A 14,436-nucleotide genomic window follows, 5' to 3' on the forward strand; every position below is an offset into this window, starting at 1 on the left:
TTGTAGGCTTAGTTTGTTTTGCACATTTTGAATGACATTTGAATTTATTTAAATATAATTAATTAAATATTAGGCATTACAGTTACGAAATAAATATTTACAAATCGAAATGTGTTGAACAAAATTCAAGTTTGCTTTTGTAAAAATAAATAAAATTGCACGATAACTAAAATAACACAATTAATATTGTCTTTTGTTTATAGAAATTACACATACGTTTAAATTAGAATTAAACTATTTTATGGTTTATTTAATTGTTGGTTTTTTTTCGGGTGCTGAGTGTGTCCAATGATTAAAGATAAATAATTTCGGGTATATTGAACATAATTTAAGGTTAAGATTAACGTTAAAACTTTAGCAACAAACTTTTTAAAAAACAAATTAACAACGCTTTACGATATTGGCTAAATTAAATCGAGTTTATTACTTGAGTACTTTGCTAAACGATTTTCATCATTTCCATCGATTTCGGTTTAGATTTATCTTCTTCAACGTTTCATGTTTTGCAAATTGATTATTATGAATAATATTTTGCCAAGCCCGCTACAAATTCTTACATCTAAACATTTTTAAAAATAACGCTTTTCCATTGGTTTGTACATTTTAAAAGTAATTAATTTAAAATTGTTATTGCTTTTGCTTGATTAGTGTTAATTTAAAATGTAATTTGTATGCGTCACTTTTTCAGTTTTCAACATGATGAGGTACAGACAACATTCAGAACTTTATACACCTTCCGCTCATTCCCCCTCCTTAATTGGTATTATTGTCTAGATTGTTATTAGATACGATTTACCTGTGCCAGGACCTTGGCTGCTCGAAGCCCGCGACCCTGCATCAAAACAGAACAACAGTTGCAGAATGACAATTGGACGCTTCGTTGTTCTTACATTGCTTGTGGTCTCTTTGGATTTTCGCTATTTCTGAGGCTACAAATCTGGTGTGATAAAGCTTCTCAACATTTTATTTTCTGATTGGAGGTAGTAGGTTGATGTTAATTTAACCTGTCAAAAGTGAACTAACATTTTCTTGTCTTTTAAAATCAAAAATGTTCTTAAAAAAAAAAAATTTCTAACGAAAACGGGCAAAACAAAATAAATCTAAGAGATGTTAAAAGTTTTTTAATTTTTCAGATAATCTTTTTGTTCTTGATTTTCAAGGAACTTTAAAGTTCTTCTTAAAATCTCAAAATATTTCCACTATTTAACTTTTTTCTAATCCTTTTTTTTTTACTATTTACGAATAAACGAAGAGATCAAAAGCAACCAACAACAACGAATATCAAAAAGTGTGTGTATGCCACTGCGTGACCTATTAAGCATTTTCCTATATATATAGTGGATATATAGACTGGACAATCTCCGAGTTCTGGACGATACTCAGACATTATTCTGGCCGAGCACTGGCACACACGCACACAGAGAAAACAGGGAGAATCCATCCACCAGGCAATAAAGGGTCCAATAATGGACTCAAAATTGAGGCGGGAATAATCCCTCACAGAAAAATATCAGATGATAGTTACATGACATCCAAAACTTGAACAAATCAAATAAAATATAAATCCTTGCAAAATTTAGTAATTGATTTTAAATCAAAATTTAAAGCTTCTAGTGATTTGAAAGCACTTGAAAAGCTGCCCATTTGGACATATTTTCAAGAGATTTTTAGAATTGACAATTGGTGTCATATCTTTTTAATAGATATTACACATTGATGTGATATAAATTTGAAGTTTTAATTTGTTTCTAAGTTTACAAATTTGGTGAATTCGGTAAGAATAAATTCCACTTTCCAAGAAACTAAACAGTCTTTTTTGGAAGGAAGATATTTGACAAATTCCGATTTAACCAAATTGTCTAAGGAATCCTATGTAAATGATCCTATTTTTCTGTGCTGGGAATGGAAGCCCTCCCTGTTAGATGCTACTGGTTGTTCGGCTATAACATAAAGCTCGTGGAGGAGCGTCAGTCACGCCCAATTCTCTTGTGTATCTGTTGATGTTTGAGCAGGTGCGCCTTCTGGCGAAAGGCCTTGGCGCAGACGTCGCAGCGGAAGGGTTTTTCGCCGGTGTGGGTGCGCAGATGCACCTTGATGTTGGACTTGTTGAGGAATCCCCGATTGCAGATGCTGCACCGATGGACGGGCTTCTCCTTTCCGAGCAGTCCGCTCAGATCGCTGGCGCTGAAACCGGAGGGTGAAATGGCGCTCATTTGGGGCGTGTTGGGTGCTCCCCCGCCCTCCCCCTGCTGCTGTTGTTGTTGCTGTTGCTGCTGTTGCTGCTGCTGCTGGTTGGACTTCTTCTGGGATCGGGATCTCTTGGCCTTGGGCGCCCCGGTTCGCAGCTCCGAACCCGTCGTGCTGGCCGTCGTCGTATGCGGATAGTTGCCCAGGAGATCCGGCGAACACAGGCCATTGTCCTTGAGGGAAAGGCCCGAATTCTGCATGGCATAGCCACCGTGCTGATGGGGATTCCCCGTAGCCTGATTGTTGGTCGGATTGCTCAGGTACCGCGGATTGATCATCAGGCCGTTGGGATTGTCGGTGGTGCTGACCACCGAACCGGGTGGACTGCAACTGCTGCTGGTGGCCGCCGCCAGTTCGTTGCAATACGAGGTAGATGTGGGCGCCTGGGGATCCCCCTTGATCCCCGATCCGGGATTCGCTCCTCCTCCTCCTCCAGATGAGTTACCATTCGGTGGACCATTCTGCAGGCGGTTCTGCAGCAGCGGCATGTAGCCGTGGCTCAGTAAACTCTGGAGCGTGGAACTACTGGCATGCATGGGCAGCGGACTGTGCGGCAGCATAAAGTCCCCCAGGGAATCCTGCTGCGATACCAGCACCTTGGCCGACTCCTGCTGTATGCAGTTGCCATCGATCCACGCATCCAGATCCATCCAGCTGTCCCGCGTGTCGTTGTTGTCGTCCTTGTCCAGTTGATTGGGCACCGTGGTGTCCGCAATGGCGGAACCAATAATGGCGGCAATGTCATCTATGGAGTTCATGTCCACATACTCCGTCAGGTCCTTGTAGATGCGAACACCCGAGTTGTGCAGGGAGTCGGCCACCTGGTCGATGGGCGTCAGTGTGGCTATGCTGGGACCGGCTCCATTGCCATTCGCTGAGGAGCCGGAAGAGCCATTCATCACACAGCTGTCGGCCACGGAGTAAAGCTTAGAATCTAGTTGACTATCGGCGAAGAGCTTCACGTCCGCCAGGCAGGCATCGTTGCCACCTCCTCCTCCTCCACCTCCCGTGCCCCCCCCTCCGCCACTCCCACTGAGAACACTTTCGGGTAAGCAGGTGGAGGAGGAGACTATGTTGTGCTCATTGGAGTTCGAGTTGCTATTGCTGCCCCCGTTCGATTGCGTGGGATTCGATTGGTTCTGGGCGTGGTAGGCACTCTGCATGTAGTTGTTGTTGCTCTCATCCGGCAGCCTTTGGGCAATGGCATGGTAGTGGTGGCCGGAGATCCCATTGATGGACAGGTGACCCGTGTAGCCGGTGAAGGGCGGTAGGGGTTTCAGGTCGGACAGGGCATTCAGGGACGATCCGTTCAGCAGCAGATTGTCCAGGACATCCAGCGAGTTCTTCTGATCCGCATCGCTGGGCAGCGAATCCAGATCGTGCTCCAGCAGCAGCTTGTGCCCATCGAGCAGGTACTGATCCTGGGCGGAGGTCTGGGGAGGTCCCCAGCAAGGACTCATCAGCAGGCTCTCAACTTCCGATTCACTTGGGCCGTTCATGCTGCAAAACTTCATTGTCAGTGGACCCAGGCGATCGAGGCGAATCTTCCGGCGATCCGTGGGTTAACAGATCCGACGCTATCCAAGGACCAAGTTTCAGCTGGAAAGAGTGCAGATGGGAAATGGGATCATTAAATTTTGTAAGGTATGTGGATTAGTGGATCTATTGATTAAAATTGTTAGAAAAAGCTGGCCAACACGGCATGCAAATCATTACAAAGTGTTACAAATAGCTTTTAAAAACATGTATAATAGTCAGACTTAAATTGGCAATTACAATTTTCTACAATAATAAGAAAGTATTAAAAATCTTTTCATTTAAACACTCTATACTAGTATATATTGTTCCTAGAAGAAACCCAACTATAGTGAATATATTTATCATATATGAACAGGTTCATAAAAACCTAAAAAATTCTCCAAGTCCCATTTAAAATACAACTTCATTCATCAAAATTAAGCTAAATCACCAAGATACACCATCTTTCAAGTTCCTTAAGATCTCTGAGCCAAAGAATAATCTTAGATCACAATTAAGCTTACACTAGCCTTCCGCTGAGATGACCCCACCTCCATATAATTAATATCAGGTTCTTCCCCTCCCCTCCCCTCCGATTCTTCCTGCACTTGCTGACAACCTGACACATCGATCCCGACCCACTGATAGCCCTCACTAATGATTCTTTAATATGAAAATATTAAACCAAACTTCGGCCCGCCCGTTGACCAGAAATATATTTTTCCACGGGGCTTCCCCACTCCCCTTTTTGGCCCAAACGAAAGAGATTAAGTTAAGACATTCGATAAGCCTTAATGTCCGTAAACAAGAAGAAGCAGCGGCATGAGATGCATAGGAAAACGAAGAAGAAACTAAAATCGATACCAGAATCGGCCAATAATAATTTCCAACCGGTATTTGGGTCAAAACATTAATAATCAGTTAAATTAGCATATAAATTGGTGGCAATAGAGTGAGAGGGGTACAACAAGTGGGAAAGAGAGCGCATTTGGCTACGAATGTGTGATCGTATTCGATATTTGTATTTCGATGGTGCACGCTTGATTGGAACCCAAGTGGAAGTTCTTCACCAAAGCCACATCATATAAAAAAGCGACAATGAAAGCCCAACAAAAACACACAGGTGTAGTCCCAAAAACTACGTGAAGAAGAAGCAATGTCTTCCCACACTAAACACTAACAATTATACACACTGAAAAAAATTACAATAATTAGAAAATTCATTTCAAGCTTTTGTAATTTCGAATACATAGTTTGTTAAAGTTTATTTTGAACCCAAAATTTCTAGTTTTTGAATAGTAGTTAAAGTATTTAAGAGACTTTTCACTTTTTTTTATGTAATTCTTATTAATTTCTTAGTAAATTATTTATTTAATCTTTATTGTTTTAATCAATGTCATTCTATATTTAAACATTTTTTTTTGCTTAGTGTATAAGTTCATTTGGTTAACTAGTTGGAACACAAAACGAAATGGAATGAAATGAAATGAAAGAAACGGTAAAGCAACACCCCCTCTTTCTTTTTCCCTCTGTCTCTCTCTTTCTCTGCCTTTTGTGCATAAACAGTTAACTTGATTTCGAGGCTTGGCCAGCAAGAAGAAGACGAAGGCGAAGAAGGGGCAGAAATCAAAGCTAGACACTGTCCAGCTGCAAAGAGAAAATTTCGCTTTCAACAGGTTGTCTGTCGTTGGCAACATTTATAGCCCCATATTGCCGGATTTCCAGCAACATGTTGCCAGTTCAGCTAGCATGCGGAAAGAAGAAGAAGAAGCGGCTCTGTCGTCGACGTTGGCGTCAGCGTCAAGCCAGTTAAGCAGAAGCAGCTAAGCGTGGCGGCAGAGGATCGGCAGAGCAGCGACTGAGGCTGTGGCAGAAAACTACCGTTAACCAAGAGACGTCGAGAGACCTGCTGACATACTTCCGCGATCGGCTAAAACCCGAAGCCTCCAATCGCACGAAGCCCGGCTTTTGTGTGTCTCTCTCTCTCTCTTTGGATCTCCCTCTCTCGCTCTGCCATTGTAATTGTGGAGTTTTTGGATGCTCATGCTCATTCTCATTACCAACTTTTTTGTTGGCACAGTTTCGGGGGATTTTTGTAGTTGTTTCAGGGTCGCCTTTGATTTTGTGAATTTCAGATTGCAAACCAGTACACCAAGGGAAAACAAAAATGACGACTTTATACCTAAACCTGAAATTTAAATGAGTTATTATAGTGATTAAAATCGAGATCTAGATTATTTCCTTAAAAATGTATTTTTTCAGTTTCTGGACTTCTAATACTTCTCCAACTTTAAAATTACGCTATAATTCCCAGAGGGTTCTAGCTGCGCAGTGGTGGAAGTCCCTTCGAACGAATAATAAGTTTGCGATAATAACGCTGATGATTAGGGCTATCTGAAGAGAAACTGATATCAATCGATATAAAAAGAACAATATTTAATTATGCATTTAAATTAAAATAAAAATATTATCCCTGCAAATAATTTATTCCTGAGTGTACTTTGGGGGCGCCATAAGCGTGAGTGACCATTCGATGCTGCCTTTACAGAACACTTTGGGAATTGAAATTGGCGTGAAATATTTTATGGCAAACAAAAACGCCACTCATTCTCATTCCAATTCCGATTCAGTTGCCGTATTCTGTATCTGAATCTGAGTCTCCTATTGTTATTGTTTGACTGCGCGTCAGATTTTACACATTTTTGTTTGGCTGGCGTTTTATTGTTGCTGCTACATGAGCATTTTGCTTTTAATGAGCCACATTGTAACGGTGGTCCGGTGCTCCGTTTGCATTTGAATGCCCACCGTCCCACACACACTTACACACCGATACTTAAAAGCACACCTGAACTCACACTATCACACGATTTGCGGGGGCGCGCCGCACAATGGGCCTCTATTGTAGTTTAAGCTTGTAAATGGTCAGAAGAGCCCACAATGGACAATGTCAGCCGACAGAGATCGGCTGTGGGGGCATTATAATTACAGCTATGTCAGTCAACCGGGCTGAAAACCTTTAACGGTTATTCCGAACGAATTAGTGCGAATTTTTGACAGGCGAGTGATTTTATGACCTCTCTGTTGGTTTTTTTTGGGTTTAATGTGTTGATAATGTGGGGGTTAGATTTTGGGTTATAGTTCAATTATTAGTGGGAACTAATTCAAAGATTGTACCTAAATAATTTAATTAAAAGTTCAGAAACACTTATTAAACAATTATTCAATAAACCTTGTTAAGAATCCACTTCAACATTAATTGTTTAATTGGGGCCTTACATCTTTTCTTCTAATGCCAATACAGTTATTAATTTATTACCAGCATGCACTAAATACTTTTTAATCTTTTGCTAAACAAATGATTCAAGACACGAACTTCATATAATCTGGGTTGCTTACAAATTGAGCAGCACAATATAAAGAAAAGCTTTTTTCAAATGAAGAAAGCCCGTTTCCTTATACAGAACCAATTATGAAGCTATCTTCCATTAGCTTAACGATCTCTTAATCCAATATGTCATGGTGATTCCACAGATAACCCTGCTTAATCCCTTCACAATCTGTCGAGAATTTTACTGGACAATTGATCGACCAACTATCTCAGGTCGAAGACAAAAAAATAACTTACTTAACCATCTAACAGGCAACTAAATGTCTGACCCGAGCAATTGACCAGCGAAATGAACTCTAAACCGCATCAACAACACGAAACGAAACAACAGCTGCTGATCAGATGGAAATTGAGTTCTTAACGTTTCCTAGAAAACTCGAACGGAAATTGGTCTTAACCTTTGGCGGCAATCAACTTCCGTTTAAATGTTCGAACACGATGCGGCGGCAAAGGTCAAAACGTTTTGGCCAAAGTCAAGCTGCAAACACTTTCCACCCGCCTCCTCACGGACCCGAAAATGAAAAGAAAAATCAGGTCGGCATTGGTGTTTTCCGCGGGGATGCTGTGGAGGGCGGATCGCTGGAAAAAGCGAATGAAAAATTATTTGATTGCAAAATTTACAACCGCAAGAAGACAACAAAAAAAACAAAAACCGCACGTACCAGCTTCCATTGTAGAAAAAAAAACTTTGACCAAGACCGAGAAGCCGAAAAAAAGCCTCGGAAACGTGTGGCTTGCATTGAGGTCACCATCAGTCATTGAAGGTTTGCGATGCTGTGAGGTTGCACCGCACCGCCCACCCCCTGTCCCATCTATCTTGGCCCACTCGGATGTGGATGCAACAAATTGTTGGCAGTGAAAAACGAACGAGTCGAGAAACGAAAGACTTCGGTTGGCTAGTCCGCAGTTTCTATACTCTTGGGTGCTTTTCTTCAAGCCGAATATAAGCCGATTTAAAAGCTATTGAGAGTGCCTGTCTGGGTTATCAAAGAAACTGGGGTTTTATTCTGGGATTTGTTTCTATATTCCTTATAACTGACCGACTTTGAAATGTTAGAAAAATGTCTAATATTTCTTTTAGTTTTCTTATATTTAGACTTTTTAAATCATTAGTTACACAAATAAATATATTATAAACAAGTTTTACCTACAAGAGTGAATGATAAAAATAATATTGAAAGCAAAAAAGTTAAAGAACGCTGAATTATCAATGTTTAAACTCAAATTAAAGTACAGATAAATTAAAAATTTATCTCCGCTAGGGTATTCAGATACTGAGAACTCGGCGGACTGGGAAACTGGAAACTGAAAACTGGGAAACTGACTGCTAAGGCAGCGGTGGGAAACGTGCTTGGCTCATAGTTCTTGATTCTGTGCTCTTGGTTCCAGTTCTTCATCTCCTTGGCAGTTGCGCACTTGACCGCACATGTGGCACGTGTGCTGGATGGTGGATGGAGGATAGTGGACGGCGGAGCTGTGTGAATTGTGGCAGGCCCCTCCTGGATTGGACCCCTCCGGAATGACTAACTAACCCAAAGACAGACGGGGAGCCAAGCCCATCTGCAGACTGGTCAACAAATAGGCGCAGCCTTCGCTACACACGCTATCAAAATCTTGTTTTCTCAAGTGGGAACGGAAAGAAATGTTGAAGCTTTTTTTAAGTATCTGGCTTTAGCGTTCTTGTAATAAAAATGTATTTTATATTGTAAAATATAAAACTAATTTCCCATGTTAGTTTAAGTTTTAATTATAAAATTCCTAGTAAATTATTTAATATACATTTTTCTTTATAATTAGTTTGCTAAGTGTAAATTTCAAAAACATGGTCAAGTAATCTTTGGCAGATAGGTGGGCGTGGAGTTGCCTGCTGTAAATCAAATCAGTTGGCTATAGTCATCAATCTGATGCACATGAATTATGTTGTTCGAGGTGTAAATTAGGTTTTAAATTAACTAGTCTATCTATGATGATGAAAATGAGGAATAGTTGGTGTGGTTTTGCCCCACATAACTTTCAGAACCAGTTTATCTTTTCTATATTAATTTTCAATACTGACAAACTTAGTTTTTTTAAACTGGTTTTTTACTTTACCTTTTTCTTCAGTCAGAATTCAAAATATAAATTTAAATAATTTGCGATAAAATTAAAGAACTAAACAGGTTATTCTTTTCCTAACTTCTTTACCCTCACTCTATATATGCATGTATCTTGGTCTCCCCACATCTGTTTAATCATTTTTTAAACTCTTGATGTTTTGGGCAGCTCGGTTTTATCGTCTGCTGTTTGTTTAGGCCATGAATGAACTTCTGGCAGAGCAATTTGCTCTGGTCGGCACTTGACTCGCCTCGACATAACTCCGGTTCCCCGAACCCCGATCCCCGGTCTCTGGTCGTCGGGAACTACAACCGCCGTTAGCTTCCACGGCCTCCACTCCCTTTTTGTGGCCAACATGTGTCCAACAAGCCAGATGACAAGTTGGCGATAAGGCCGGTCTGAGAGCCCCGCAGGAAGGCTTGGCGATACTTTTATGACCGAGGCTGTATACGAGAGAAAAAAAAAACAGAGATGTACTGGACGGACCCTCCACACAGCGTATTCACTCCCTGGAGGCCCAGCAACAACTATGCAAATTTTTGTGTATTTTTTTATGATGCTTAACTATTTTTAGTCGCTTTTTTTCCAGCTAGTTTTTTGTTGTTATTTAAATGCTGTCCAGCGTGTGGTTGTGTGCGTGTCGAGACTCTATTATTATTATTTTTTCGTGGGTTTGTTGTGGTCATCGGAGAGCAGCAAAAAGGCAACCATAACAACAACCACAATGACAACATGTCTGGCAAGTCCCAAAAAGCATTGCCCAGGTCAGCGAACTTTTTTCTCTCCGCTGCCTTTGTGAATAATATTTGCGTAGTTTATCCCATTTGTAGTTGTATTCCTTTTGTTGTGCAGCTAAATGTGCAAATTAAACATAAAAGTTTTGGACGAGGGAGACTCCTTAGCAGTTAGCGGGTTAAAAATATTTCTGAATTCATACATATATATTTGCCAAATTATTTGATCATCTTCGGTTCTTAGGTAATGATCAGCTAATGACTGAAGTTGATTGGGCAGTTTAAGCCTCGAAACCTTTGCCGACTCAAGGGGACTTTTCTGGGTTTTTTTTAACATTTGATTAATCTATTACAAATGTTTCTAATTTGCTTAGTAATATCTAGATTTAATGTCAACCAAAAATGTAAAATTTAAATAGAGTTTGCAAGTGGATTTAATGAAATATTCTTTATCTTTATTATCTTCAGATGACGATATGTAGTTAATACATTTATTGATTAGTTTTAATGATACATTAAAGTTCAATTCAACCTAACATATAACAATCAAAACAATGATCAAGCTAAGCTCAAATAAAACTTTAGTTCCAGCTGAAAATTCCCATTTCCCGAATTAGTGCATCAAATTAATTCAATGCCGTAATTATCTGAAAGCTCATGGTTAAACCAAGCTCAAGAACATAATTTTATTTCATCTCTTGTAATTGATATGTTATGCTCGCCTCCTCATTTTCGGTCTTCACGGGAAGAAACCTCCTTAGTTCGCCCAGCACACCTCTTAATTAAAGATCGAATCGGAGTCGATTGGGAGCTCAATTTTGAAATTCAATTAAAAACGAAAGAAGAAAATCAGAAATTGTGAGAGAAAGATATGGAAACAGCAACGAAAATCTTTAACCCAAAATGCAACTTAATGCTCAGCGAATTGGTTACGCTCATTGACGCTGCCAGACAGCTGAAAGAGTTGGTGTTGCTCTTGATGTTGCTGTTGGGCCTATTTCAAACATACACTAAAAAAAAATGTAGGTACAATCTCTGAAGTGTTACAGTTAAAATTTAAAGGAAATAATTAACTCCCTAAGTAACTTATAAGGTATTACAGAAGCAATGTATAAAAATAAATTGTAAATTATTAAATCTTGATACAAAATTCCGATTATTATATAAAAAGTAATAGGTTCATGAACAATAAAACTGATATATTAAAAATATGATTTGTTTATACAAAACAGTATTAAATTATTAATTGAATTGATCAAAAATAAACAAAAGCTTTAATATTGTTATACTAATTGGATTTTTTCCACAATATTTTTCGAAGTGTAGCTCTATCTCTCCCGCATTGCTTTGTTTTTGGGGAACTGCCGCTCGCTGAATGAGTAAGCGTAATTTTGCGTCATCTAACGGTAGAAACAGCCGCTGCTGTTGTTGTTGCCTTTGTTGGTGAAGTTTTAAAATTTTTTTTTGGCTGCTATTGCCATTCCGTTCTTACCAGCCGATTGTTGTTGTATTTTAGACCATTTTTGTCAGACAAACAAACGGTTTTATGATTTATTATTAGCCCATCCAACGGCTTGGCAACAGTAGCAACCCTCCCCCCACCGCCTCTTAACTTCTCCTTCCCTTTTACCAAAAATATAAAAAACATTTTAGTGCTAGCTGTAAAAAGAAGAGAGGAGAATCACAAGTTTTTACTTCCGACTGCAGTGGGGAAGTTCGTTTTGGGGTCGCCTAAAGAGGCTTAATTGTCTTGGAATCATTATTTTTTACAGCTTGTTGATTTTCGGCTGCACATTGCGCATACGTCATGTGGGAAGAGCCAGTTAAAATGCGAGAAGAGTGATTAATCCGATCAACTAAATAAGTTGGTTTGAGGAATCTTGGAGAAGGAGTATACAATTTAAAACATTTTTTGTTAACGGATCGTGCATTTATAAAATCTTCAGCAACGTTATTTTGAATATCAGGTTTTGCTTAACTATATTCGGTTAGCCTTATGAAGTATTGTGCTATCAAAACAGCGCTTTTGTAAATGTATTTATATTTTATTTATCACTTAAAACAGGTATATAAATACTTTTTGTAATCACCACTACATCATTGAAATCTCTGGAGTTTTCTGGATTTCTCTAAATAAATATTTAAGATAAAATCAATACCCAGACACAATAAAAGTGCCATGTATAAAATTATATTTGCATCGATGTTCTTAAACCTTGAGGCCAAATTTTACACAATGAGATCATAGTTTGGTTATTGTTAAGGTGATTATTAAAACTCTATAAAATAACTTTGATTGTTAAGTAAATAAATTGTATAATTTTACGCATTAACAAGAACATTAAATAGAATAGTGTCAGTTCCGTAGTCTGTAATTTGGTCTGCTAGAGAACACAATAGATATACTGCTAGTTAGACTAATGAGAACATATTTTTGCAATAGTTTCTTCACCTCGCCCAGTGAACTTAGCACCGAATTCCGTTCCCAGTTCTAATTAGCATTGTATCCATCTCGGGATGCCTTGTCACTGCCCATTAGTGGCATGTGAATTTCACAATTGTCATAAGTAGAGCCCTCCAGGCGGTCCCCCTTACCCCATCCCCCCTCCTTGATCCACCTGCCTGTCTATAGGCCGTCTATTTGTATTTCATAACAGGTGAGTAATATACGAACATATCGGAAACGATTTCGGTCAATGACTTTTGCCTGATTTGTTTATAAGCCAGAATTGAGAATGTTCTTCTTATTCGCGGGGCCGTTGACTTGAGGAATTTTGGTTTGTTTGATTTTGCTACGGCTTGGTTTTTGGGGAAGAAGATTCATTCATTACTTACTGTTACGAAATTGCAGCTTCAGCTAATTGACATTTTGAAAACAATTTTCAAAATATTTTCAACGCCTTTTGGAAGTTTTTTTTCGGTGTTTTCTGTTTGTGTTATTGTAAGCGATAATCCGTGCTCAGTTTATATTTAATCCTTGGGGTTGTAATTTAAAAATCCTTTAATAGGTTTTCGATTATAATTATTGATGATATTCTTGTTTGATTTCCAAACATTTAAAGCAGAGGATTTCAAATAGATGATAGTTCAAACACCAGGGAAGATCAAGATAAAAACCATCACCGAATGTAAAAATTTGGAAGATAAAAATAAAATAATAATATTTTTGTATACTCACAAAAACAATGGGAGGAAGACATAAAACTATGCATAAAAAAATGAACAGGTAGTAGTTCGAGTAGATTGTTTATTAAATGTGGGATATAGATATAAATTGCAACCCTTTAATCTGGGACGATAGTTCCGTAGTGGATAGTGGTTTAATTTAGATTGCTTTCCAATATTCTTGGATTTTATTTGTTTTTTTTTGCAGTATGTACAATGGGTCAACGCAGCTGATTTCCTGGTTTAAATATTTACAACAGCGTTTTTTGGGAGTATTTAGCATGTGTAATAATATTTATTTATTTTTGATATTTTGTTTTGTATTTGTTTTGAATTTTAACTTTTTGTTAAGCGTATTTCCTTTGTATTGCACTGTTTTTCTTCACTTTTAGCACTTTGTTGGGAATTTTAATAATTGGATTTGGAATGTATTTGACAATTTCTTTAACTTTTTGTCAACCATTTTCACAATTTTTTAGCCGCATTTTAAACATAGTAAAATTTTGCGTTTTTGTTCACTTCTTTTTTTCTTTCTTTCTTTTGAATTTTTGCTGTGGGCTTGTTCTAATTTCTGTTGCTTGCTCTTTCGATTATTGCCACTTCACATGTTCGCCACTGTATCTGTGTTTTTATTTTATTTTGTGTGTGTGTGCGAAGAGGAGGAATAAGTCCACGTCCACAATCAAATCGAACCGAACCGCGAATCGAAAAAACGCAGAAACGTGCGCACAAATCCGCAGACGTCAACGATAGAAAGCCAACTGTGCGCAGGCGCAACACGAAAAGAAATTTCCGAGCCAAGAAGTTCAACGGCGACGTCGACGTCGGCGCCGGCAGCGATCCGAGCAGCGCAGATACAAAGATACAAATCACGTTCGAAACCCAACTCCGGAGAGCGCTCAGTATCCCGCAACATGTTCGAGGCGATCGAGCCAACATGTTGCAGCAGGTGGTCGAGGTCAGTTCGAGTCAGTTCAAAGTCAGGGCTAAGTTTGTTTATGTTGCTGAAAAGTCGACAAAGGTGGTCTGATGGTGTTTGTATTAAAGTACAATGTATCAAAGTCAGGGCTAAGTTTTTTTTATTTTGTTTTGTTTCTGAAAATGTCGACAAATTACTTAATATAATATAAAATTGTTTATTAAATATGGTTTATTTAAAAATGTTTATATTTATTTTCAGTTCTAGCATGATGATCATACCTGTTTGAAGTTGTTCTCCCTCTTTTCTTGGCTATTACCTGCTCTCTCTCTCACGCGCGGTCGCATACAACTTGACCTACTTAACAAAAA

General features: G+C 38.8%; 1 protein-coding gene across 3 annotated transcripts; it reads right to left on the bottom strand.

Moving 5' to 3' along the window:
* On the bottom strand, window positions 1-13,922 carry LOC108044424 (ichor). 3 transcript variants are annotated; one of them, XM_017123437.2, is made up of 3 exons: window positions 13,160-13,922; window positions 12,817-12,957; window positions 1-3,846 (listed from the first exon to the last, which is right to left on the bottom strand). In XM_017123437.2, the coding sequence occupies exon 3, from the start codon at window positions 3,759-3,761 to the stop codon at window positions 1,968-1,970; it is 1,794 nt and encodes a 597-aa protein (XP_016978926.2). In that variant the 5' UTR covers window positions 3,762-3,846; window positions 12,817-12,957; window positions 13,160-13,922; the 3' UTR covers window positions 1-1,967. The 3 variants fall into 3 exon arrangements, with proteins under 3 accessions (XP_016978926.2, XP_016978927.2, XP_016978925.2); XM_017123438.2 differs by having other exon boundaries at window positions 12,817-12,980; XM_017123436.2 differs by lacking the exon at window positions 12,817-12,957.
* Between the last annotated feature and the right edge of the window lie 514 nt (window positions 13,923-14,436).

The sequence above is a fragment of the Drosophila rhopaloa genome, unplaced genomic scaffold (assembly GCF_018152115.1).
Source record: "Drosophila rhopaloa isolate 14029-0021.01 unplaced genomic scaffold, ASM1815211v1 contig_167, whole genome shotgun sequence".
NCBI classification, from domain to species: domain Eukaryota; kingdom Metazoa; phylum Arthropoda; class Insecta; order Diptera; family Drosophilidae; genus Drosophila; species Drosophila rhopaloa.